The 23,825-nt window shown below is 38.1% G+C and overlaps 1 protein-coding gene across 2 annotated transcripts in view; it reads right to left on the bottom strand.

Annotated features, from left to right (window-relative positions):
• Window positions 1-1,756: 1,756 nt before the first annotated feature.
• The window catches only part of LOC110026148, a 54,309-nt gene continuing 32,240 nt past the window's right edge, over window positions 1,757-23,825 (bottom strand). For both annotated transcript variants that reach the window (XM_020726982.1, XM_020726991.1), the window contains 4 exons: window positions 19,258-19,413; window positions 3,535-3,745; window positions 2,529-2,873; window positions 1,757-2,249 (listed from right to left, as the gene is read on the bottom strand). In XM_020726982.1, coding sequence (XP_020582641.1) covers window positions 2,137-2,249; window positions 2,529-2,873; window positions 3,535-3,745; window positions 19,258-19,413 — 825 coding nt within the window. In that variant the 3' untranslated portion in view covers window positions 1,757-2,136. The remainder of the gene's footprint in view (window positions 2,250-2,528; window positions 2,874-3,534; window positions 3,746-19,257; window positions 19,414-23,825) is intronic.

Raw genomic sequence — 23,825 nt, 5'->3', positions numbered from 1 at the left:
ATGAGTAATTATTAGGTGCAATGTTCACTTACTTCACATTATTTTAACTAATAACAAGTGATTGATGACCCTTCAAATAGTAAAATAACAGGGCATTTACATACTATTAAACCCTAATTTGTCTGTGATTCATACCTCAAGTGAAGAATTAGATCATGAATAAAGAGTGAGCTGGATATAATGAATTATAGGATATTGGTGGCCTCCTTTGACCTCCCAATAAACTGACTACATTCATTCCTGCCCTTTATAAAGAAGAGCTTTTCCTATGAAATATACATAGATGATGATTATGCCTGGACGCCAACAAACATTTTATTACATATCTTTATCTTTTTCTGGCACGGATATTATAATTAATATTATCTTGACAATTTCTACACTAATAATCATTATGTCAGTCAACTGGATCATTGGAAGTGTTCTTCTAGGATAGTTATTTTCATAGTAGAACTTTTCTGGGAGAGCTCTAAGAGAGGTGTTCTAGGAGAGTTCTCCTAGAATAGTTGTTTCCGGAGAGAATTTATTGACGAGATCAACTGTTGAATGAACACTATTGTTTTCTTGGATGAATTCAACTCCCGGACAAACTGAGCTATTTTCTTGGACAATTCAACTCTTGGATGACCTGAGTTGTTTTCCTGAATGATTTCAACTCTTGGATGAACCGCGAGATGTTTCCTGGATGAATTTAACTTTAGTTGAATTCTCTAGTGCAATTCATTTTATTGGTTACTCTTTGTGACTCAATTTTGCTCCTTGTGTAACTCCTCTCATCTATGGATGATTCACATTCACGGTACATTTCAAAGATGTTGAATCTTATTTTGTCTGTAGATTCACACCTCAAGAAAATAACTAATAAATGAGGGGATAGTGAGCTGGAGAGAAGGGAATGAAGAGGATTGCAATATTAATTCGTTGGGTAGCAGTTTAACAATTTGTCTGTCTTACATTAATTCTCTACCCATACAGGAGTATTTCTCCTATAAAATATACATATGTGAACATTATACTCAGATCTCTCTAACTCTTTATACTCTGTCTATATGACATTCCATCTTCCATCCTATATGCACTTCGTACTATGGTCACATCCCAACATCCATTCAACACTCTCCTTAAAATTCACTCAAAGAACAACTTGCCTATGGAGTGGGAAGATTTCTCGTTCATCATGACGATTGAGAATAGGAGTGTGACTCATGATGAGACTATCAAATAGTTCTTTCTCTGATGTAGAATGATGTCCAACAGGTGATTGCTCGTACTCGACTGCTCGTACTCAGCTGCTCGTGCTTAGCTGCCCATCGAACCGTGTTTTTGGTGGATTAAGTTGAAAGGTTTATTAAGCCTGCCTAGACTATTACTGGCCCAACACGGCTGCTTTTTTTCATAGACATACACACCACTCAATTCTTATATATTTACATATCTAACACCTAAACTAAACCATTTACATATTCATACCGCCCAAATTTTTTACATCACATGAAAAATACAACAATTTTAACTTTAATAAAGTGAAAAACACATTTTTCATGCATAGGCAAAGTGTCAAAATTGAAGTTGAGGTGTTCGAGGTGTGATTGTATAAGAATTGAGTGTTATTGTTTTCATTCGTAGTTCCTTCTTTCATCCCTAAAAATAATAAAATTTGAGCAATCTTTAACTCTGAACATCCCTGTCTCAGCTAAATCAAGGGCCAGATAAGCATAACAATGAATATGCTACAAAATTTAATTGAAGGAAAAAATAAAATCATAAACAATCAAAATTTGCTTTCCTATACAGTAGAAAACAAACTCTCAATCCTTTTATTACACCAGCAAAAGCATAGTTACGCCCCATGCCAAAGAATAATGAAATACATAAATTACAACAAAAACTGCAACAAGATGCACACATTACTATGAAACCGTTGATGTTAAATGACAAGAATAGCTCATATATCACCTGCGGAAATATTTGACGCTTCAGCTATACTTCCCAGCATGAATCCTGGAAGAGAAGACGGTTGTTCTTTTATCCAAACGCCTGTTGAAACCTTCATGACGTTTTCTCATTGGAAGAATTCAATCAAAAATAATATATAACCAAGCTTTTGAACTTAGAATACTTTTAAAGTATAAAATATTAGCTCAGCATTATAGATGGTAAGCTAGGTGGATCGGGTGATATCCGGTTGGCCCAGAAATTAGCAATCTTGGCGATGTAACAATTCCCATTCCAAACAACTGTCTTGATGCCTGCTTATTGGATTCAAAGGATTAGAATATGTTATGAAGAAATGGAAATTAAAAAATAAATAAATAAACGAAAAAGGAAAACAAACATGTTTTTAAAATAAATACAAAAACAAAATATTAAAAATAAGCGATCGCAAGAAAAAGCCCTTGGCAATCAACTTCTGCAATAAAAAAATGTACAAATAAAAGTTTTTTTCAAAAATATATGTGGGCAAAGGTGAAGAATTCCTCCACCTCAGAAACCCCTTTAAAATTTGCAAATGCATAGTTTCATGATACCTGGTAGCTTGTCAAGTGGTAGCAAGGAGAATTTGCAAAATCCATTCTCGGGTTGGAATACAGTGTCCTGAAATTTTGGCTCATCGACTTTGTCAATAAAGTTGATGGACTCCAGCAATGGCTTTGCTAAGCCATTATCATCATGATCCATGTTGCTGGAGATGCTTTGGAGAGCTTCTTCCAAACCAGAATTAATCCATGCCTCTTTACTCTTCTCCAAGCTAGAAACCATTTCAGTTGAATATTCCAGATTAGACAGCAACCAAGGCCTATAAAACTTCTTTGTGGCTTTGAGAAATTTTGACACTCTGTAAACTTCTCCAAGAGCAAGGAAATATTTGTGTCCTGAGAAAGACGACTTGAAGTAATTACTGGGAAATTGATGGTCAAAACTAGGGGTGTAACTAGGCTACGCTGCCTCATGAGTTGGCTTGGACTCGTCTCGATAAGTGGCTCGTGAACAGAGATCGACAAGCCAAAGAGTCAAGCTCCAGCCAGCCCTAACTCGACTCATTAGCTCGTCAGCAGATTGGTTCATAAATAAATTAATATAAAATATACTAAAAATGTATTAAAATTTAAGATTTTATCTTTAAATTATTAAAAATGTTAAAAAAAATGATATTTTACTTTTATATCAATTGATTTCTTACCATTTATCTTATGAATGCTCATTTTATGTCATTTATTACAACACTAGCTTGAATTAATAATGTTTTCTCTCTTTCATAAAAAACAAGCCGGCTCAAACTCGTAGAATTATACACGATAATTAATAATGTTTTCTCTCTTTCATAAAAAAACAAACCGGCTCAAACTCGTAGAATTATACACGAGCTCGAGGTCGATTAATTGATCATGGTAAGGCTCAAGCCAAGGATGGTTCGAGCTCAACGGCTCATTTACACCCCTACTCGAAATAATTTTTTTTCCAGCTTATTAGTCTGTGTGCTTTTGTGCACATGGAAGAGAAAAAAAAGGATGAAAATCAATAACATTTAGTTACCTTTCTTTAAAATTTGTTTGGCAATATTGCCATTGAGTGACTCGGTCCAGATTTTAGCACCCAGTTGTAGCTCCTCCGCACATGCTGAAGCTAACTTAGACCATGCATTAATATAAAATAGCTGCTGCGCTCTAGACGTTGATCTCAAAATTTGTAGAACTGAGGAGGAATGTTCAAAAAGATCCACAGCGGCATTCAAGTGTTTTTCCGCCTATAAATAAGTCAGCATTAGCCTAATAAAATCAAGGAAAATTTACATATATACCAGTTAATTCTTGTGTATTTAAATATCTAACTCCGAAACATATATACATATATATATATATATATATATTAAAAGATTAGCCGGAGGCAATTAGACGAGCCTCCCAACCAACCACATGTGCCTAAGAATTTCATTCCGCACATAGGCGGGATCAAATCCGTGACCCTAGGGGTCTTACAAATTCTGTCAACCAAAGAATCACGGTAGACATATATATATATATACACACCCACCTTACCTATGCATTAAAAGATGTATTCTACTTTTTAAAAGTTAAAATAGTGGTATTTTTTATGTGAAAAGAAAGATTTGGGTGGTACAAAAGTAAGAAGTTCTATTTAGGTGTTAGATAGGTAAATACATAGGAATTGGGCGATATGTATGCAAATGCCCCTAAAATCGAATAATTTGAAGTTAACAATCTAAAGAGGCTATCTCCCGGGATAAAAGTCGAAATGAGTGAAATATTGATAAAGAAGAAATGAACTACAAAATACATCCAAGACATTACTAGAGCACTGTCCTACATGCTAAACCAACTAAATCTTCCTACTATAACCTTATCCTCAATAAGTCCTAACCCCACCATGTTAAATACATAATTATTTTGCACTCCCATCCTTAGTAGTTTTGTTTTTACAACAAAATGATTTTGGCCTTCTCGTTTGTTCCCATTATCTTGTATGATAGTAGTTTCTTCATTGTCAAACAGTTGGATCCATAAAATATGGTCTCTCTGTTACTCTATTTCAAAAGGGTATACCTAATACAAGAGGCTCCCTCCAATGCTCCTCCTAGTGGGAGGGTGTGGGGGTTGAAACATAAAACCTTATCTTGTATTGTAGAAAGAATTTTCTCCATGATTTGAGTTCATCATTGAAAGTCACAATGCGCGCCACCTAATAATTTCTCCAAAGTCCTCTATCAATTTGTGTATGTCCATAAAACTTAAGCTGATTTAATGAATAAATTTATTTTGAACCCACAAATGATGCTCTTAGCTTTAATAAAGATGGGGGCTTTATTAAAGATAAAATAGAAGACAAATGGATGTGGAATGCTAAATTTCCGCCAATAATCATTTGGTTGTGTTTGACCTTCAAAGTGTAGTCACAACTGTGATCTCTGAGAAATAAAGTAGGGGCTTTTACAGACATATCACTCAATTCCTATGTATTTACATATCTAACACCTATACTTCACATATTACATTTATACCGCCCAATCTTTCATATTGCATAAAAAAATATCATCATTTTAACTTTTAAAAAGTGAAATACGCCTTTTTATGCATAGGTAAGGTGGCAAGTACATAAAAATTGAAGTTGAGGTGTTAGATATGTAAACACATATGAATTGACATGTAAATCTTTCAAAAAAAAGTATAATAACAAACATTCTAGAAATGATGCACCAACTCCTATAATATCAAAGTACGCACTATCTGACAAATAAAAGATATGTCTACACCCGATACATTTCAGATCCCTGTAAGACAAGCCATAAATTGTCCTAGAAAGTAAATAAATAAATTACTAAATGATGGTTGTATCAAACACACATTTTGTGGGTTAAACAAAACAGTGATGATAAATATTGAGGAATTAGAAAGAGTTCAAGACTAAAAAAATGCTTTTAATTTTGAAAGAAAAAAGAGAAATTCCTATAATAATTAATTTATTTAAAATGCCTCCATTTAATAATTTCTCTTCTATATTTCCTTTTATGAACAAATACTATTATTATACGAATTGGATTATATGCATTGATAAAAAATTTTTGCAATTACTATAACTTGCTTTAGTTTTTCAATATATATATATATATACCGCGCCGTGGTGTTGTTTTTCGACTTGCACTTGTAGATATAATATAAGAAAATAATGAAGGGTTTAACATAAATGATATAAGTGAGTGGAAAAATTTCTTTCTTCTTATTTCCGAATTGAACTCATATGTTACATATTTATAGACACTCCCCTCTCTAGAGATTACAAATATAACTAATATAAAATAAATCTGAAAATAAATCTCCTCAAATTAGTTTACCTAATAAACAAGTTACCTAATATATAAGCTTTAAATTTAGTATTTTCCATAACACCCCCTCCCCCCTCAAGTTGAAATATAGATATTTATCATGCCCAACTTGTTACAAATATAAGTAACTCTCAATTCATTAAGGGCCTTTGTGAAGTGCCCCATAGTTGTTCCTCAGTCTTTACACGAGCTGTAAAAATTAAAATTTCTTAAATCTTTTCATGAACAAACTGACAAGACGCACGAGAGTGCTCCTTTTCTAGATCTAGAGGCACGGGCAGGGCAAAATTGGGTCGTTTTCTAGCTACGTGATACTACGTGTTTTGGCACTTTTGTTTTTTGGGCTCTCACTTACTTTTTTGTATTTTCTCTTTTTTGAAACCATTTGGATGTGGTGTTTAACGTGTGGGTACGGTGACATGCTTGGGCCCTCTCATACAATATATCTGTATCTTTTTTTCTTTTTAATATATTAGCCCTTGGGCTTTCTCAATATATATATATATATATTATTTATTTATAAAGCCCAAAAAGGCTGATATATTAAATAGAAAGAAAGATACAGATACAATGTGTGGGAGGGCCCAAGCATGACACCCTGCCCACACAATAACCACAAATGGTTCCAAAATTAGAAAATACAGAAAAATACATAATATATATATATATATATAATGTCACGCCCCACCAATATTATGACATGATGGAGTATTCTAGAAGATGGAGGCCTAAAGAACAACCTAGAAGAATCTAGAATATGTATGTACATAAGAATAGTGTAGAACTATCTAGAAGCTAGAATATTATATTGTAAAGCTCCCCTTGGAGAATAGTCCCACATTGGCAAGGTGCTCTTTCTAAAGCATCCAAGGTTTCAAGCTTTCAAGCTTTGTAATTTTTTTTTATTAGTGAAGCTTTATCTTCTCTAACTCTTCTTCCTATTCTACTTTCAAGAGAGTGCTTTTGAGTTCTTAGTTGGGAAAGTTAGACTGATTTAGTGCTAAGAAAGAGCACTAAAGCCGCATGAATAACTCGAGGAAAGTTAGTCCGTGACAGTTGGTATCAAAGCTTTGGTTCGAGAGAATGACGAAAAGCGTCAAGGAGCACGTGATGGAGTCGGAAGCCACTATTGTGGAGTCATCTCAGGGGCGAGGTCGCCAGGAGCAAAGGAACCCCATTGCACCTAAGCCACAATGGAGGTCTAAGGAGATCATGCATATCTTTGATTCACTTGCTCGAATGGAGGAGGCAAAGAATGGCGTGGAAGGCCAAGTAGAGGACCTTGGCCAAAGGGTTGATGGACTTGAGGAGGAGGACGTCACCATCTATTCAACAGTCAGAGGTATGATGCTCCAACTTTAGGAGACTTTAATGGGTCAAATGGCTAAGTTGCAGGAGGATTTTATTAGGACGCTCCAAGAAGTGCGAAGTGCCCACAAAGAAGAGATGAATGACATTCATGCTAGCTTGGAGGAGAAGCGTGGGGACATTTTGTTGTGGAAAAGGGCACTAGCGACACGGGCATTTTGTTGTGGAAAAGGGCACTAGCGACACCCACCAACCATCAAACCTTCGAATCTATAAGGATTGAGATGTCAAAACCAAAGAGTTTTGGAAGGAATCGTGATGCGAAAGAAGTGGATAACTTCTTATGGGGTCTGGAGCAATACTTCAGAGCAATGGGGATCATGGATGAAGAGGCAAGAATTCAATTTGCTACTATTTATCTTTTAAATATTGCTATGCTATGGTGGAGAAGAAGGCGAGGAGATGTTGAAAAAGGTATGTGTACTATCTCCACTTTTGATGACTTTAAGAAAGACTTAAAGAGACAGTTCTACCCTGAAAACGCGGAGGATGAGGCTAGAGCCCAGTGGCGAAAGCTCAAGCAAGTAGGAACGATTCGAGAATATATCAACGAGTTCACTAGTTCGGTCTTTGAAATCCCTAATATGTCATACATGGATGCTCTATTCAACTTCATGGATGAACTCCAACAATGGGCAAAGACAGAGCTTAGGAGGCGTGGTGCACAAGATCTCACTTCCGCCATAGCCATTGCAGAAAGCTTGGTGGACTACACATAAGAGTCTACAAAGCCAAAAGATAAGAAGAACAACTATGTCAGAAGTGGGGGAGACCGGGAGCAACACAAGGAAGAGAATTATCGTGAATCGACCTCATTCAAAGCAAAAGACAAGGGGAAGTTTAACAACAACAACAAGACTAAACCATACAACAATTGCTTCCTTTGTGGAGGACCACATTGGGTAAGGGATTGCCCGCAGAAGAAAGCTTTGAACTCTCTCCTTGCAAGCCATCAAGAAGTAGAGGAAAATGACATGGACGCTCAGGTAGGAACCATGCAACTACTCAATGTCGTACGCTCTTCTCCAAACACTCCAGCAAAAGGACTTCTCTTTGTTGAAGTGACTATAGGGAAGACATCCACTAATGCGATGATAGACACAAGGGCTTCTCACAACTTCATGTTTATTGAAGAAGCGAGGAAGATGGGTCTGCAAATAACTGGAGGTGGAGGCTCCATCAAGGCAGTTAACTCTGGAGCTAGGCCAATCCATGGAGTGGCTAAAATTGTGAAGACCTGTGTAGGGGATTGGTCAGATACGCTAAACTTCTCCATCATTCCCATGGATGTCATTCCCATGGATGATTTCAACATGGATGATTTCAAAGTAATCCTTGGTATAGATTTCTTGGACCAAGTAAGGGCGTTCCTGATACCATTTGCCAATAGCCATGTGTATATGGGAGGCGACCAAGCTTGCCTTGTACCGGCAACAAGAGCTAGGCAGCAGGAGACCAGGATGTTGTCAGCCATTCAATTCAAGAAGGGCATTCAGCGAGAGGTGGAGAGCTACTTAGCTATCCTTTATGACTCCGACGAAGAATCGAAGCCCAAAAAAGCCAAGCTAAAGGAAGTAGTGGAAGTGCTTGCAGAGTTTAAAGTTGTGGCGCCACCAGAATTACCGAAGGAACTACCGCCTAGAAGGGAGGTCGATCACCAAATTGAGCTGGAACCAGGGACTAAGCCACCAGCAATGGGAGCTTACCGCATGACACCTCCAGAACTGACAGAACTACGCAATCAATTGAAAGAGTTGTTGGAGGTAGGATTTATCCGACCATCTAAAGCCCCCTTTGGTGCTCCGGTTCTATTTCAAAAGAAGAAGGACGGCTCCTTACGCATGTGTATAGATTATCGGGCTTTGAACAAAGTTACCGTGAAGAACAAATATCCAATCCCTCTCATTGCCCACCTTTTTGATCAACTTGGAAATGCAAGATACTTCTCAAAATTGGATCTCCGATCAGGCTACTACCAAGTGAGGATAGCAGAAGGGGATGAACCAAAGACCACTTGTGTGACCAGGTATGGGTCATTCGAATTTTTGGTGCACCTTGATGAACAAACTATTCCAGCCATACTTGGACCAGTTTGTTGTTGTCTACTTGGATGATATAGTGGTGTATAACAACACTCTCCAAGATCATCTAAAACATCTCCGGGACGTATTCAAAGTTCTTAGAGAAAACAAGCTATACATCAAGAAAGAAAAATGTTCCTTTGTCAAACAAGAAGTGGCGTTCTTGGGGCATAGGATAAAGGAGGGAAAACTCATGATGGAAGAAAGCAAGGTCAAAGCCATCCAAGATTGGGAACATCCCACCAAGGTACCTGAATTAAGATCCTTCTTGGGACTTATTAACTACTATCGGCGATTCATAAAGGGCTACTCCGCAAAAGCTGCTCCGTTGACGGACTTACTCAAGAAGAACAAGTAGTGGGAATGGAGTAGTGGGTGTAATGAAGCATTTGAAGACCTCAAAAAGACAATCAGTGAAGAACCCGTACTCAGCCTTCCTGATCGTACCAAGGTATACGAAGTAGTATATACCGATGCTTCGGACTTTGCTATTGGAGGGGTTCTCATGCAAGATGGACATTCAATTACCTACGAAAGTCGAAAACTTAACGAGACAGAACATCGCTATATAGTTCAAGAGAAGGAGGTGACAACCATCAAACATTGCCTTAGAGTATGGAGACACTACTTGCTCGGCTCCAAATTCCAAGTTATGACATATAATATTGCCACCAGTTACTTCCAGACTCAGAAGAAGCCAAGTCCTAAGCAAGCAAGATGACAAGATTTTTTGGCAGAATTTGACTACGTCTTAAGAGTATAAGCCAGGGAAGGCTAACGTAGTTGCAGATGCGCTAAGCCGAAAAGCAAAACTTGCGAGTTTGTCACAAGTCTCTAGCTCCAGTCTCTAGCTCCCTCATAGATCTCTAGCTCCCTCATAGATAAAATAAAAGAAGGTTTGGCCTCCGACCCACAAGCCCAAAGTATTATTTCCTTAGTGAAAGAAAGAAAAACCTGGAAGTTCTGGACGGATGAAGATCTCCTTTACACCAAAGGAGGACGCATCTACATACCAAGATGAGGCAACTTAAGGAAGGAACTGATCAAAGAATGTCATAACTCTTTATGGGCAAGACACCTAGGTATGAAGCGAACTCTTGCACTCCTAAAAACAAATTACTACTGGCTAGGGATGAAAGATGGGATAGAAGAATATGTTCGCACTTGTCTTGTATGTCAACAACACAAAATTGTCCTTCAACAACCAGGGGGGTTGTTAGAACCGTTACCTATTCAGAGCGGGAGAGCGTCTCTATGGACTTCATCTCTAGCTTGCCAAAATCAGGCGGATTTGGGAGCAGCTTAGTTGTTGTGGATAGATTTAGCAAGTATGCAACATTCATTGTTGTACCCACCGATTGTACTGTCGAAGAAGTTGCACTACTCTTTCTATGCAATGTGGTAAAGTTATTAGGGATACCACAAAACATTATCAGCGATCGAGATCCTCGCTTCACCGGAAGATTTTGGACCGAGTTATTCAAAATGTTGGGGTCGAATCTAAACTTTTCCACAAGCTTTCATCCGTAGAGTGATGGACAAACTGAGAGGGTCAATGCCCTCTTAGAGCTATATCTGCGGCACTATGTGAGTGCCAATCAACAAAATTTGGCCAAGTTGCTAGATGTGACTCAGTTTTCTTTCAACATTCAAATAAATGAATCCACTAACAAGAGCCCCTTCGAAATAATCATGGGACAACGACCTACGACTTTCCTAATGATCTCCAGTTTTGGAAGACCATAAAGGAATTTCCCCACTAGAGCTAAACGCCAAGAGGAAGCTAGAGTACCAGTTTCAACCTCAGTGAGAATAAGTGCAGTCTTCCCATTTTTTTTTCCAAGCTTTTTAATAAAAGTGTGATCACCGCCACCTTTAATAGCCTCGTGGTGCGATTGTGAAACATTACAGGACTTGCCGATAGTAAAAACAGACTTTGAAGCTGGAGGAGAGGCACGAGCAGGACTAGGCAAGTCGCCGGTAAGGGCATTTGCATAGGAACGGAGCGTCGAGGCCATCTCCCTCATAAGATAAGCGAGGAAGCTGTTGGCGCTTTCGGGCTCGGTTCGTCTGGAGCAAAGCAGCGCACAAGAGGTGTTGCCGACTGCGCAGAACTATCACAACTTGACCGCAAGCCGACCGCGCACAGACATACGACGAAAGAAGAGGCAATGTCTGTCGTCATCTACGAGTGCACAATGAACGTCCTCGAAGCTTGCAAAAGAGATGACGAAGCTCAACGAAGCTTTTCAAAAATAGAGGAGCGAAAAAATGCCGTAGCAGAGGCTAGGGTTCGCCGTGAGGCGAAACCCTAGCAGAGCGAGAACGAAGACATGATATAAATCACACCCCACCAATATTATGACATGATGGAGTATTCTAGAAGATGGAGGCCTAAAGAACAACCTAGAAGAATCTAGAATATGTATGTACATAAGAATAGTGTAGAACTATCTAGAAGCTAGAATATTATATTGTAAAGCTCCCCTTGGAGAATAATCCCACATTGGCAAGGTGTAAGGCCAAAGCTATGGAGGAAGCTATAAATAAGTGTCCCTTCCCTCATTCTAAAGCATCCAAGGTTTCAAGCTTTCAAGATTTGTAATCTCTCTTTATTAGTAAATAGCTTATTAATAAAGAGAGATTACAAAGCTTGAAAGCTTGAAACCTTGGATGCCTTAGAATGAGGGAAGGGACACTTATTTATAGCTCCCTCCATGGCTTTGGCCTTACATATTGCCAATGTGGGACTATTCTCCAAGGGAAAATTTACAATATAATATTTTTATAATAAGATAGTTCTACACTATTCTTATGTACATACATATTCTAGATTCTTCTAAGTTGTTCTTTAGGCCTCCATCTTCTAGAATACTTCATCATGACATAATATTGGTGGGGCGTGGCATTCTCCCCCACTTAAGCTCGCAATGCACTCAATGCGCTTCTCCTCTTGATACTCTTTGATCTTCTCTTTGAATTGCCACAGCGTGTCTTCATGCTCCCAACTGCCTCGCTATCAGGCCATCCTTTCCACTTGATGAGAAACTCCTTGTAGTTTGGTACCCCTCACCGTCTGATCACCCTGTCGGCCATTATTTCTTGAATTTCTTTGTCTAAGGAGGAGATTACTGTTGTAGGTGCTCAGTTGGAGATCCCCCTTGATGGCTCTTCCATGTCTTCCTAGTAAGGCTTTAACATGCTTGCATGAAAGACAGGATGTATCTTCAGTTTTGGTGACAGGTCGAGTTTATAAGAGACTTTTCCCACTTGCTTCGTTACCTCAAAAGGGCCTTCGTATCTTTGAATCAAACCCTTATGTACCTTTCGAAATGTTTTGAATTGTTGGGGTAGTAGTTTCACAAGGGCTAGATCTCCCTCTTTGAACTCAATATGCTTCTATTTCTTGTATGCCCACTTTTTTATCTTCCTCACGGCCTTGTGTAATGCAGCCCGAGCTATTTCCCTTTGCTCATTCCAAGATTTGGCAAACATGAAAGCGGACGGACTTTTCCCTTCGTAGTTGGTTGTAAGGGAAAGGGGAGTCATAGGTCGTTGTCCCATGATTATTTCGAAAGGGCTCTTGTTAGTGGATTTATTTATTTGAATGTTGAAAGAAAACTGAGCCACATCTAGCAACTTGGCCAAATTTTGTTGATCGACACTCACATAGTGCCGCAGATATAGCTCTAAGAGGGCATTGACCCTCTCAGTTTGTCCATCACTCTACGGATGAAAGCTTGTGGAAAAGTTTAGATTCGACCCCAACATTTTGAATAACTCGGTCCAAAATCTTCCGGTGAAGCGAGGATCTCGATCGCTGATAATGCTTTGTGGTATCCCCCATAACTTTACCACATTGCATAGAAAGAGTCGTGCAGCTTCTTCGGCAGTAAAATCGGTGGGTGCAACAATGAATGTTGCATATTTGCTAAATCTATCCACAACAACTAAGATGCTCACAAATCCGCCTGATTTTGGCAAGCTAGAGATGAAGTCCATAGAGACGCTCTCCCATGATCTTTGAGGAATAGGTAGCGGTTCTAACAACCCCCTTGGTTGTTGAAGGACAATTTTGTCTTGTTAACATACAAGACAAGTGCGAACATATTCTTCTATCCCATCCTTCATCCCTGGCCAGTACTAATTTGTTTTTAGGAATGCAAGAGTTCTCTTCATACCTGGGTCTCCTGCCTATAAAGAGTCATGACATTCTTTGATCAGCTCCTTCCTTAAGCTGCCCCATCTTGGTATGTAGATGTCTCGTCCTTTGGTGTAAAAGAGATCTTCATACATCCAGAACTTCCGGGTTTTTCCTTCTTTCACTAAGGCAATCATACTTTGGGCTTGTGGGTCGGAGGCCAAACCTTCTTTTATTTTATCTATGAGGGAGCTGGAGACTTATGACAAGCTTGCAAGTTCTGTTTTTCGGCTTAGCGCATCTGCAACTACGTTAGCCTTCCCTATCTTATACTCTATACTCTTAAGACGTAGTCAAATTCTGCCAAAAAATCTTGTCATCTTGCTTGCTTAGGACTTGGCTTCTTCTGAGTCTGGAAGTAACTGGTGGCAATATTTTCTGTCATAACTTGGAATTTGGAGCCGAGCAAGAAGTGTCTCCATACTCTGAGTCAATGTTTGATGGTTGTCATCTCCTTCTTTTGAACTGTATAACGATGTTCTGTCTCGTTAAGTTTTCGACTTTCGTAGGTAATTGAATGTCCATCTTGCATGAGAACCCCTCCAATAGCAAAGTCCGAAGCATCGGTATATACTACTTCGTATACCTTGGTACGATCAGGAAGGCTGAGTACGGGTTCTTCACTGATTGTCTTTTTGAGGTCTTCAAATGCTTCATTACACCCACTACTCCATTCCCACTACTTGTTCTTCTTGAGTAAGTCCGTCAACGGAGCAGCTTTTGCGGAGTAGCCCTTTATGAATCGCCGATAGTAGTTAATAAGTCCCAAGAAGGATCTTAATTCAGGTACCTTGGTGGGATGTTCCCAATCTTGGATGGCTTTGACCTTGCTTTCTTCCATCATGAACTTTCCCTCCTTTATCCTATGCCCCAAGAACGCCACTTCTTGTTTGACAAAGAAACATTTTTCTTTCTTGATGTATAGCTTGTTTTCTCTAAGAACTTTGAATACGTCCTGGAGATGTTTTAGATGATCTTGGAGAGTGTTGCTATACACCACTATATCATCCAAGTAGACAACAACAAGCTGGTCCAAGTATGGCTGGAATAGTTTGTTCATCACGGTGCAAAATGTAGCAAGAGCATTAGTTAGTTCGAAAGGCATCACCAAAAATTCGAATGACCCATACCTGGTCACACAAGTGGTCTTTGGTTCATCCCCTTCTGCTATCCTCACTTGGTAGTAGCCTGATCGGAGATCCAATTTTGAGAAGTATCTTGCATTTCCAAGTTGATCAAAAAGGTGGGCAATGAGAGGGATTGGATATTTGTTCTTCACGGTAACTTTGTTCAAAGCCCGATAATCTATACACATGCGTAAGGAGCCGTCCTTCTTCTTTTGAAATAGAACCGGAGCACCAAAGGGGGCTTTAGATGGTCGGATAAATCCTACCTCCAACAACTCTTTCAATTGATTGCGTAGTTCTGTCAGTTCTGGAGGTGTCATGCGGTAAGCTCCCATTGCTGGTGGCTTAGTCCCTGGTTCCAGCTCAATTTGGTGATCGACCTCCCTTCTAGGCGGTAGTTCCTTCGGTAATTCTGGTGGCGCCACATCTTTAAACTCTGCAAGCACTTCTACTACTTCTTTTAGCTTGGCTTCTTCGGGCTTCGATTCTTCATCGGAGTCATGAAGGATAGCCAAGTAGCTCTCCTCCTCTCGTCGAATGCCCTTCTTGAATTGAATGGCTGACAACATCCTGGTCTCCTGCTGCCTAGCTCTTGTTGTCGGTACAAGGCAAGCTTGGTCGCCTCCCATGATACACATGCTATTGGCAAATGGTATCAGGAACGCCCTTACTTGGTCCAAGAAATCTATACCAAGGATTACTTTGAAATCATCCATGGGAATGATGGAGAAGTTTAGCGTACCTGACCAATCCCCTACACAGGTCTTCACAATTTTAGCCACTCCATGGATTGGCCTAGCTCCAGAGTTAACTGCCTTGATGGAGCCTCCACCTCCAGTTATTTGCAGACCCATCTTCCTCGCTTCTTCAATAGACATGAAGTTGTGAGAAGCTCATGTGTCTATCATCGCATTAGTGGATGTCTTCCCTATAGTCACTTCTACAAAGAGAAGTCCTTTTGCTGGAGTGTTTGGAGAAGAGCGTACGACATTGAGTAGTTGCATGGTTCCTACCTGAGCGTTCATGTCATTTTCCTCTACTTCTTGATAGCTTGCGAGGAGAGAGTTCAGAGCTTTCTTCTGCGGGCAATCCCTTACCCAATGTGGTCCTCCACAAAGGAAGCAACTGTTGTATGGTTTAGCCTTGTTGTTGTTGTTAAACTTCCCATTATCTCTTGTTTTGAATGAGGTCGATTCACGACAATTCTCTTCCTTGTGTTGCTCCCGGTCTCCCCCACTTCTGACATAGTTGTTCTTCTTACCTTTTGGCTTGTAGACTCTTTTGTGTAGTCCACCAAGCTTTCTGCAATGGCTATGGCGGAAGTGAGATCTTGTGCACCACGCCTCCTAAGCTCTGTCTTTGCCCATTGTTGGAGTTCATCCATGAAGTTGAATAGAGCATCCTTGTATGACATATTAGGGATTTCAAAAACCAAACTAGTAAACTCCTTGATATATTCTCGAATCGATCCTACTTGCTTGAGCCTTCGCAACTGGGCTCTAGCCTCATCCTCCGCATTTTCAGGGTAAAACTGTCTCTTTAACTCTTTCTTAAAGTCATCAAAAGTAGAGATAGTACACATACCTTTTTCAACATCTCCTCGCCTTCTTCTCCACCATAGCATAGCAATATTTAAAAAATAAAGAATAGCAAATTGAATTCTTGCCTCTTCATCCATGATCCCCATTGCTCTGAAGTATTGCTCCAGACCCCATAAGAAGTTATCCACTTCTTTCGCATCACGAGTTCCTCCAAAACTCTTTGGTTTTGGCATCTCAATCCTCTTAGATTCGAAGGTTTGATGGTTGGTGGGTGTCGCTAATGCCCTTTTCCACAACAAAATGTCCCCACGCTTCTCCTCCAAGCTAGCACGAATGTCATTCATCTATCCTTTGTGGGCACTTCGCACTTGGAGCTTCCTCATAAAATCCTCCTGCAACTTAGTCATTTGACCCATTAAGGTCTCCTAAAGTTGGAGCATCATACCTCTGACTGTTGAATAGATGGTGACGTCCTCCTCCTCAAGTCCATCAACCCTTTCGCCAAGGTCCTCTACTTGGCCTTCCACGCCATTCTTTGCCTCCTCCATTCGAGCAAGGCGCGAATCAAAGCTATGCATGATCTCCTTAGACCTCCCTTGTGGCTTAGGTGCAACGGGGTCCCTTTGCTCCTGGCAACCTCGCCCCTGAGATGACTCCAGAATAGTGGCTTTCGACTCCATCACGTGCTCCTTGACGCTTTTCGTCATTCCCTCGAACCAAAGCTTTGATACCAACTGTCACGGACTAACTTTCCTCAAGTCACCCGTGCGGCTTTAGCGCTCTTTCTTAGCACTAAATCCCAACTAACAACTCAAAAACACTCTCTTGAAAGCAGAATAAGAAGAAGATTTAGAGAAGATAAAACTTCACTAATAAAGAGAGATTACAAAGCTTGAAAGCTTGAAATCTTGGATGCCTTAGAATGAGGGAAGTGACACTTATTTATAGCTCCCTCCATGGCTTTGGCCTTACATATTGCCAATGTGGGACTATTCTCGAAGGGGAACTTTACAATATAATATTCTAGCTTCTAGATAGTTCTACACTATTCTTATGTACATACATATTCTAGATTCTTCTAGGTTGTTCTTTAGGCCTCCATCTTCTAGAATACTCCATCATGTCATAATATTGGTGGGGTGTGATTTATATCATGTCTTCGTTCTCGTTCTGCTAGGGTTTCGCCTCACGGCGAACCCTAGCCTCTGCTACGGCATTTTTTCGCTCCTCTATTTTTGAAAAGCTTCGTTGAGCTTCGTCATCTCTTTTGCAAGCTTCGAGGACGTTCATTGTGCACTCGTAGATGACGACAGACATTGCCTCTTCTTTCGTCGTATGTCTGTGCGCGGTCGGCTTGCGGTCAAGTTGTGATAGTTCTGCGCAGTCGGCAACACCTCTTGTGCGCTGCTTTGCTCCAGACGAACCGAGCCCGAAAGCGCCAACAGCTTCCTCGCTTATCTTATGAGGGAGATGGCCTCGACGCTCCGTTCCTATGCAAATGCCCTTACCGGCGACTTGCCTAGTCCTGCTCGTGCCTCTCCTCCAGCTTCAAAGTCTGTTTTTACTATCGGCAAGTCCTGTAATGTTTCACAATCGCACCACGAGGCTATTAAAGGTGGCGGTGATCACACTTTTATTAAAAAGCTTGGAAAAAAAAATGGGAAGACTGCACTTATTCTCACTGAGGTTGAAACTGGTACTCTAGCTTCCTCTTGGCGTTTAGCTCTAGTGGGGAAATTCCTTTATGGTCTTCCAAAACTGGAGATCATTAGGAAAGAATTTGATGCTATGAAACTATTGGGCAGTTGGAACATTGGTCTGCTAGATAGTCGACATATACTTATTCAGCTATCTCACGATGCCGATTACACTCGCATTCTCTCGAAAAATTATCAAGATCGACAATCGTTTCATGAAAATTCTAAAGTGGACTGTCGATTTTGATCCAAAAGCGGAATCCCCTATCATTCCAGTTTGGATAAATTTTCCATGGTTAAAATTACATCTGTTCAACATAGAAATCTTCTACTCTTTAGCAATTTATTATGGTAAGCCTCTCAAGATGGATAGTCCTACGCTTGCTATCACCAGACCCTCTGTGGCTTCTTTGTTAGTTGAGAGAGATATCACTCAACCAGCTTCGGATGATATATGGATTGACACTATTCACAACGGGTATTGGCAAAAGGTTGAGATAGAACCACATCCTCCTTATTGCTCTCATTGTAGTATGTTTGGCCACAGTTCTATTATTTGCTATCGCTTGCATCCTCATATAAGACCGAATGTCACTAAAGATCAACCACCTACCATCTTTGCTGAGAAGGTCCAATCTGATCATCTTTCCAACATCGCAGTTCCAGATGAAGAACATCTTACTACATGTATAGATCCAAATGTGTTGATACCACTTACTGTTATTGAAGAAAAAGACCCACTTACACGTCAAGACACACGAGAGTGCTGCTTCGACCCGATAGAAGATCAGCTGGTACAACAAGTAGTTGCTTCTAATGCTCAACAACCTACACATATCCTGCACACTTCAGACCATTCTGCTGATCAGGCGAGCCAATCTTCGAATGAGGAATGGGAGGTCTATACGAGGAGGAAGAAAAAGAACGGAGGACGACTCGAGCTAGGGAATCTATTGGATGATACATTGGTTACTACTGGCAATGACACTCATCTGACCAATTTATTAGCTGACTTCTTTCCTAGAACTAGAGGCAGAGGCAAGGCAAAATCGGGTCGCTCTCCAGCTACCTGATACTCTAATTTTGGCACTTTTTAATTTTTTATTTAGCTCTCTTATGTATTTTGTTGTATTTTCTCTTTTATTTAGAACCATTTGATTTGGTGGTTTTGTGTGGGCTAGGTGCCATGTTTGGGATCTTCAACAAAATCTATGTTTACTCTTCTTTTTATTTAATATATTAGCATTTGGTTTTTATATATATATATATATATATATATATATGCACAATTAAAAACTATGATTTAATTTGATGTTCTTGTCACATTGATTAAATATATTAATATTGTGTACTGCAAAATTATGATTTTCCTTGACATATAAAAAACTTAAGAGGGAACATACTGCAAGTAATCTTTCTGATAGATGGCATTCTTGTTCAACTTTTTCAAAATTTGATGCTCTCGTCACATTGAGCAGTCTCTTGAAGTGGTCTGTTATTTGCTCGCCAGTGCAAGCATCCTTTGAGGCAATCATTTCTTGCAAATTTCCATAAACTTCCTGGCCATGGAGAAAAATAAATTTGCTCAGCAAAACCAAATGTTGAGGCTAATAAAAATTAGTTTAATATAGAGGACAAAATATTAGATGCATAAGCAGAAAGTGAAGTCATAGAACGCTAACTGTGGAGAAGATATAACAGAATATCTTTAAGAAAATGATAATATTCAGCTTATGCTGCCAAACTTTCAAATAAGAATATCTTAAAGAACCGAGTTATATCAGGATTCTGATTAATTAGATTTGTTTGAATGATTAATATAGAGTATTATTATGGGATGACATCGCATTAGCAAGGATTAATTAGGAAAGGTTATAAACAGAATCTCAATGAAACTTTATGACAAATTCTTATGAGATCTGTTGAGGACATCATGCATTTATAAGGACAGTTGTAGAAAGAAAAAATATTAAGATCAACACGATGACAACTTAGGATTAGGTGAAAGATGGAACCAAACAAATTGCGGGAGCAATGGCACGAGAAAGTCTGAACCAACAAATACAAGTAAAGATGCAACTCGCCTATCAAGGAATACTCGCACATAAATTTATGGAAGATTTACATACATACCACTCAATTAATATGTATTTACATATCTGACAACTAAACCTCAACTTTTACTCACATACCACCTTATTTATGCATAAAAAGTGTATTTCACTTTTTAAAATTTTAGTTGGTGATAGTGATATGAAAGATTTGGGTGATACAGATGTAAAAGGCAAAATTCAGATATTAGGTATGAAAATACGTAGGAATTGGTGATATGTATGTAAATGTCCCTAAATTTAATAGTTTTAGAGCATGAGTCTAACACCTTTCTAAAGATAATTAGATATCAAAGAACAACCCTGACCAGCAAGCAAATACAGTTAATAAAGCTCGCTAAGATTCTGAACAAAAGAATGAATGGAATGACGGATATCTGCCTCTTTAGATACAGTGCTGACGATTCAAATCATAGATACAGTTCTCAGATCACAGAATCATAGGAGACCTTACAGTATAGAAAAATTTACTTACATACTGTAACGCCCGCTATTAACCCAACACCACTCTTACATAGGAGTCTTATAGAGCAGAAAGGAGTCAAGTATGAGAGGGTGCTTGCGATATTTTAAGAAGAGACAAAGAAGATTGAAAGAAGGAACTGAATGACAGAGGCAAAAAAAAAAAAAAATCAGAATTTGCGCGAGTGGGAGGAGACTGAAGGAGTACCTGCATGTTGATCATTGAGTGGCTCAAGAGAGAAAGACAAGACGTGTTCTGCATCAAAAGGAAAATCGATCTCGAAGGATAGGGATCGAGCAGCTAGGGAGGAGACAAGTGCAGTAGTAACTGACCTCGAGCGCGTTTGCAAAGCCAAACAATGAGAGAACAAAGGCCAGAATTTAATTAAAGGATCAGCAAGATTGGATTATGCAAAAGAAGAAGTGAAAGAGGTTAGATTAGTCTTTATTTGGTAATCTTTTAGTCAATTTAATTATAAATTGCTACATATTAATGTTTGGATATTATGAAATATAACGAAGTGAGAAAATTGAAGCTTTGAAAGAAAAAGTTTTGAAAGGGATCATTTCTTAAGTTGAAATCAAAATGAGTACTTACTTTCAAGTAATAGTAGATTTTGTTTCTTCTAAATTGAATCCATTGATTATTATTGAAACTTGATTGCACTATACTGTGATTTAAATGCTTTTTTAGATGTTGGTCATATGATTGTGACAAATTTATATTTTAGAAATGCTACGTGCATTATGTAAATGAATATAAAATATATTGAATTGAATGAAATAGACTAATGTTATAAACTACATAGACTGATTGCATGTGCATACTTGACTATAATGAAATTTGCCCTTTTATGGTAATAGTGGAGGAATAGTAAAGTATACGTGCACGTAAATGAAAAAAAAAATTTGATATTGAAATACCTTAAATGGTAACAATTTTATATGATGTTTTTGATAAGGTTGTACAAATATAAAATGATATGAACATGTTATTGATATAGCAAAAGCCATTGAATGTTATGAAACATCATTATCGATCATATTTATAAATTATCAAATACTTTTATACCGATTTAATAAAAGTTTAACGCATATACATATTGTTTCATTTTCGTTACGTTATTGTGATTTAGAAGTAAGTGTACTCATTGATAATTTTTAGCTTCCTGTTGTTTTAGATAATATTATATGTTAAATCATTTCATTAAAAGATGAGCAATAGAAAAAGATCAAATGTTTATAGAAGACACATATAACCTGACCTAAGGTAAATTTATAACTGCTTTAATTTAATTTATTTTCTGCAGTGACTCTTTCATTTGTTAAACGTCAATTATAGAAAATGAATATAGAAAAATGATTTTCACCGTCCGACCATCCATACCCGACTTGAACAATTCTAAGCCCCCGGGTCGGGTCGTGACACATACCACTCTATTCAAAAATATTTACATATGTACATAAACTTCAATTTTTACTTGCATGAGATCTCACCTATGCGTAAAAAGTGTATTTTACTTTTTAAAGTCAAAATACTAGTATTTTTTATGTGACATGAAAGATTTGGGTGTTATAAATGTAAAAAGTAAAGATAAAGTGTTAGATATGTAAATAGATAGGAGTTGGGTGGTATGCATGTAAATGTCCCTAAAGTATAACACACAATTATAGAATTATCAAATAACTAAATACAATTATTAAAATCAACTCCAAGATAATAGCCAATGAAGAATGTGTGAACTTACCAGAGTTTAAGATTAATCTAGCATGACATTATATTGAAATCAAGAGTGTGTGAACATACCAGACTAACACATAATCTTGAAAAAATGATGAGGATAAATAATTGAAACCAATGATATTATTGCATAAAAAAGTTTTGATGCGCAAATCATGACCAACCAATTAAGATGTTACGAATCAATAGCATGGACATGCACCAGATTCAACCAAAGAAGAATAAGAAGGAAATTTTATGATGGGGAACAGAATCGTTGGGCACTTCTCAAACCCCCTTTCCTACAATGGTAATGTGGTATTTGCCCTATCCTTACTCTAATTATGAAAGCCTAAAATGAGAATGAGGTATGGATAAGAAAAATATTAAGGAACTAAGTGAAAAAACGAGGACTCAAACTCAATATGATCAGGTGATTAAGCACAGTAAGGATAAAAAATAAAATAAAAATCATACTCCTCAAGTTAACATTCTTAACTAGAGCAAAAATGGGTCACTTTTAATGTAAAAACAACAAATATATATAATTCCAAATAATTACTTAATATTTATTAAAATAAAAAAGTTGCATCTTACATGCAATCAAAGGAGAAAGGTATTGGGGAGTTCTTCTAAACTCATCTCTCTTATCACCCTCCATCATTTCTCCTTTATTTTCATCTACTTCATGTGTGGTTTACTTAGATGAATATCAAAATTAGCTACTATTATCTACAATACTCACAAATGTGTAGTTATCTATGCAGAGATACCACATTGAAGCGTCATCATCTATCTACAAGAATTCATGTTATCTATTTTGTAAATTTCATATTGTTTGACCAAAAATTTGTCAGCGCCGAAAAATGTCTTGGTAGAGCCCAAGCTAAGCGTCACCCCAAACACAATTATCTGCTTAAGGAGATGTCTTAGTGTCCTAAACCATCATGACTGCATGAAGGCTTGGAAGACCTCTTGGATGCAGAGAACAAAATGAAAACTGAAACATCACAGATTATTATAAACTTTGAAGCAGAAGAAATGGCTAAAGCTCACTCCTATTTAAAGCCAAATGCAACCAAGAAAATTTGAAATTGTCTAATCAAATCAATCCCACAACCTTCAGAAGGTTCCCCCTGACAACTCATTAACCAGGAAAATTCGAGATCTAAACCAATCGAAAAGTCTAAAATTTATGCAATTCTGGTTAAATCTAGTGGTCCATGCACTGATTTTAAGAATCAACAAAAATTAGGCATAGATCCATAAAGTATGAAATATGAAGACAAATCACCTTTCAAGAGCTCTACACATGATGAAAATTATAGTAAAAAATTAAATATTTCAAAATTTAAATTATTAAAAAAAATAAAAAATAACAAATTTCCACCGATCTTTAAAAAAAAAAACATTAAAATTCAGAAATTTGAAATTTTCATTATTGCCTCCTCTCACTGGGGTCCACAAACCATAAAATTTAAAGTTCAAATTCAAAATGATTAGATTACAATAATTACATCTTTTGAGGCTAGTTTTAAACTTCTAAAAATTCTACAAAATCATTCTTAACCAAGAACTTCTCAAATTTAATGGAAGACCCCCTTCAAAAATATCTTCCACCTATAAAAATGGCAAGCCTAAACTCTAACTTTTCACGTTTTGAATATTTTATTTTCGA

Source organism: Phalaenopsis equestris, unplaced genomic scaffold (assembly GCF_001263595.1).
Source record: "Phalaenopsis equestris unplaced genomic scaffold, ASM126359v1 Scaffold000002, whole genome shotgun sequence".
Lineage (NCBI taxonomy): Eukaryota > Viridiplantae > Streptophyta > Magnoliopsida > Asparagales > Orchidaceae > Phalaenopsis > Phalaenopsis equestris.
The sequence above is the reverse complement of the archived record's forward strand: the minus strand, read 5'-3'. Positions and strand labels throughout refer to the sequence as shown.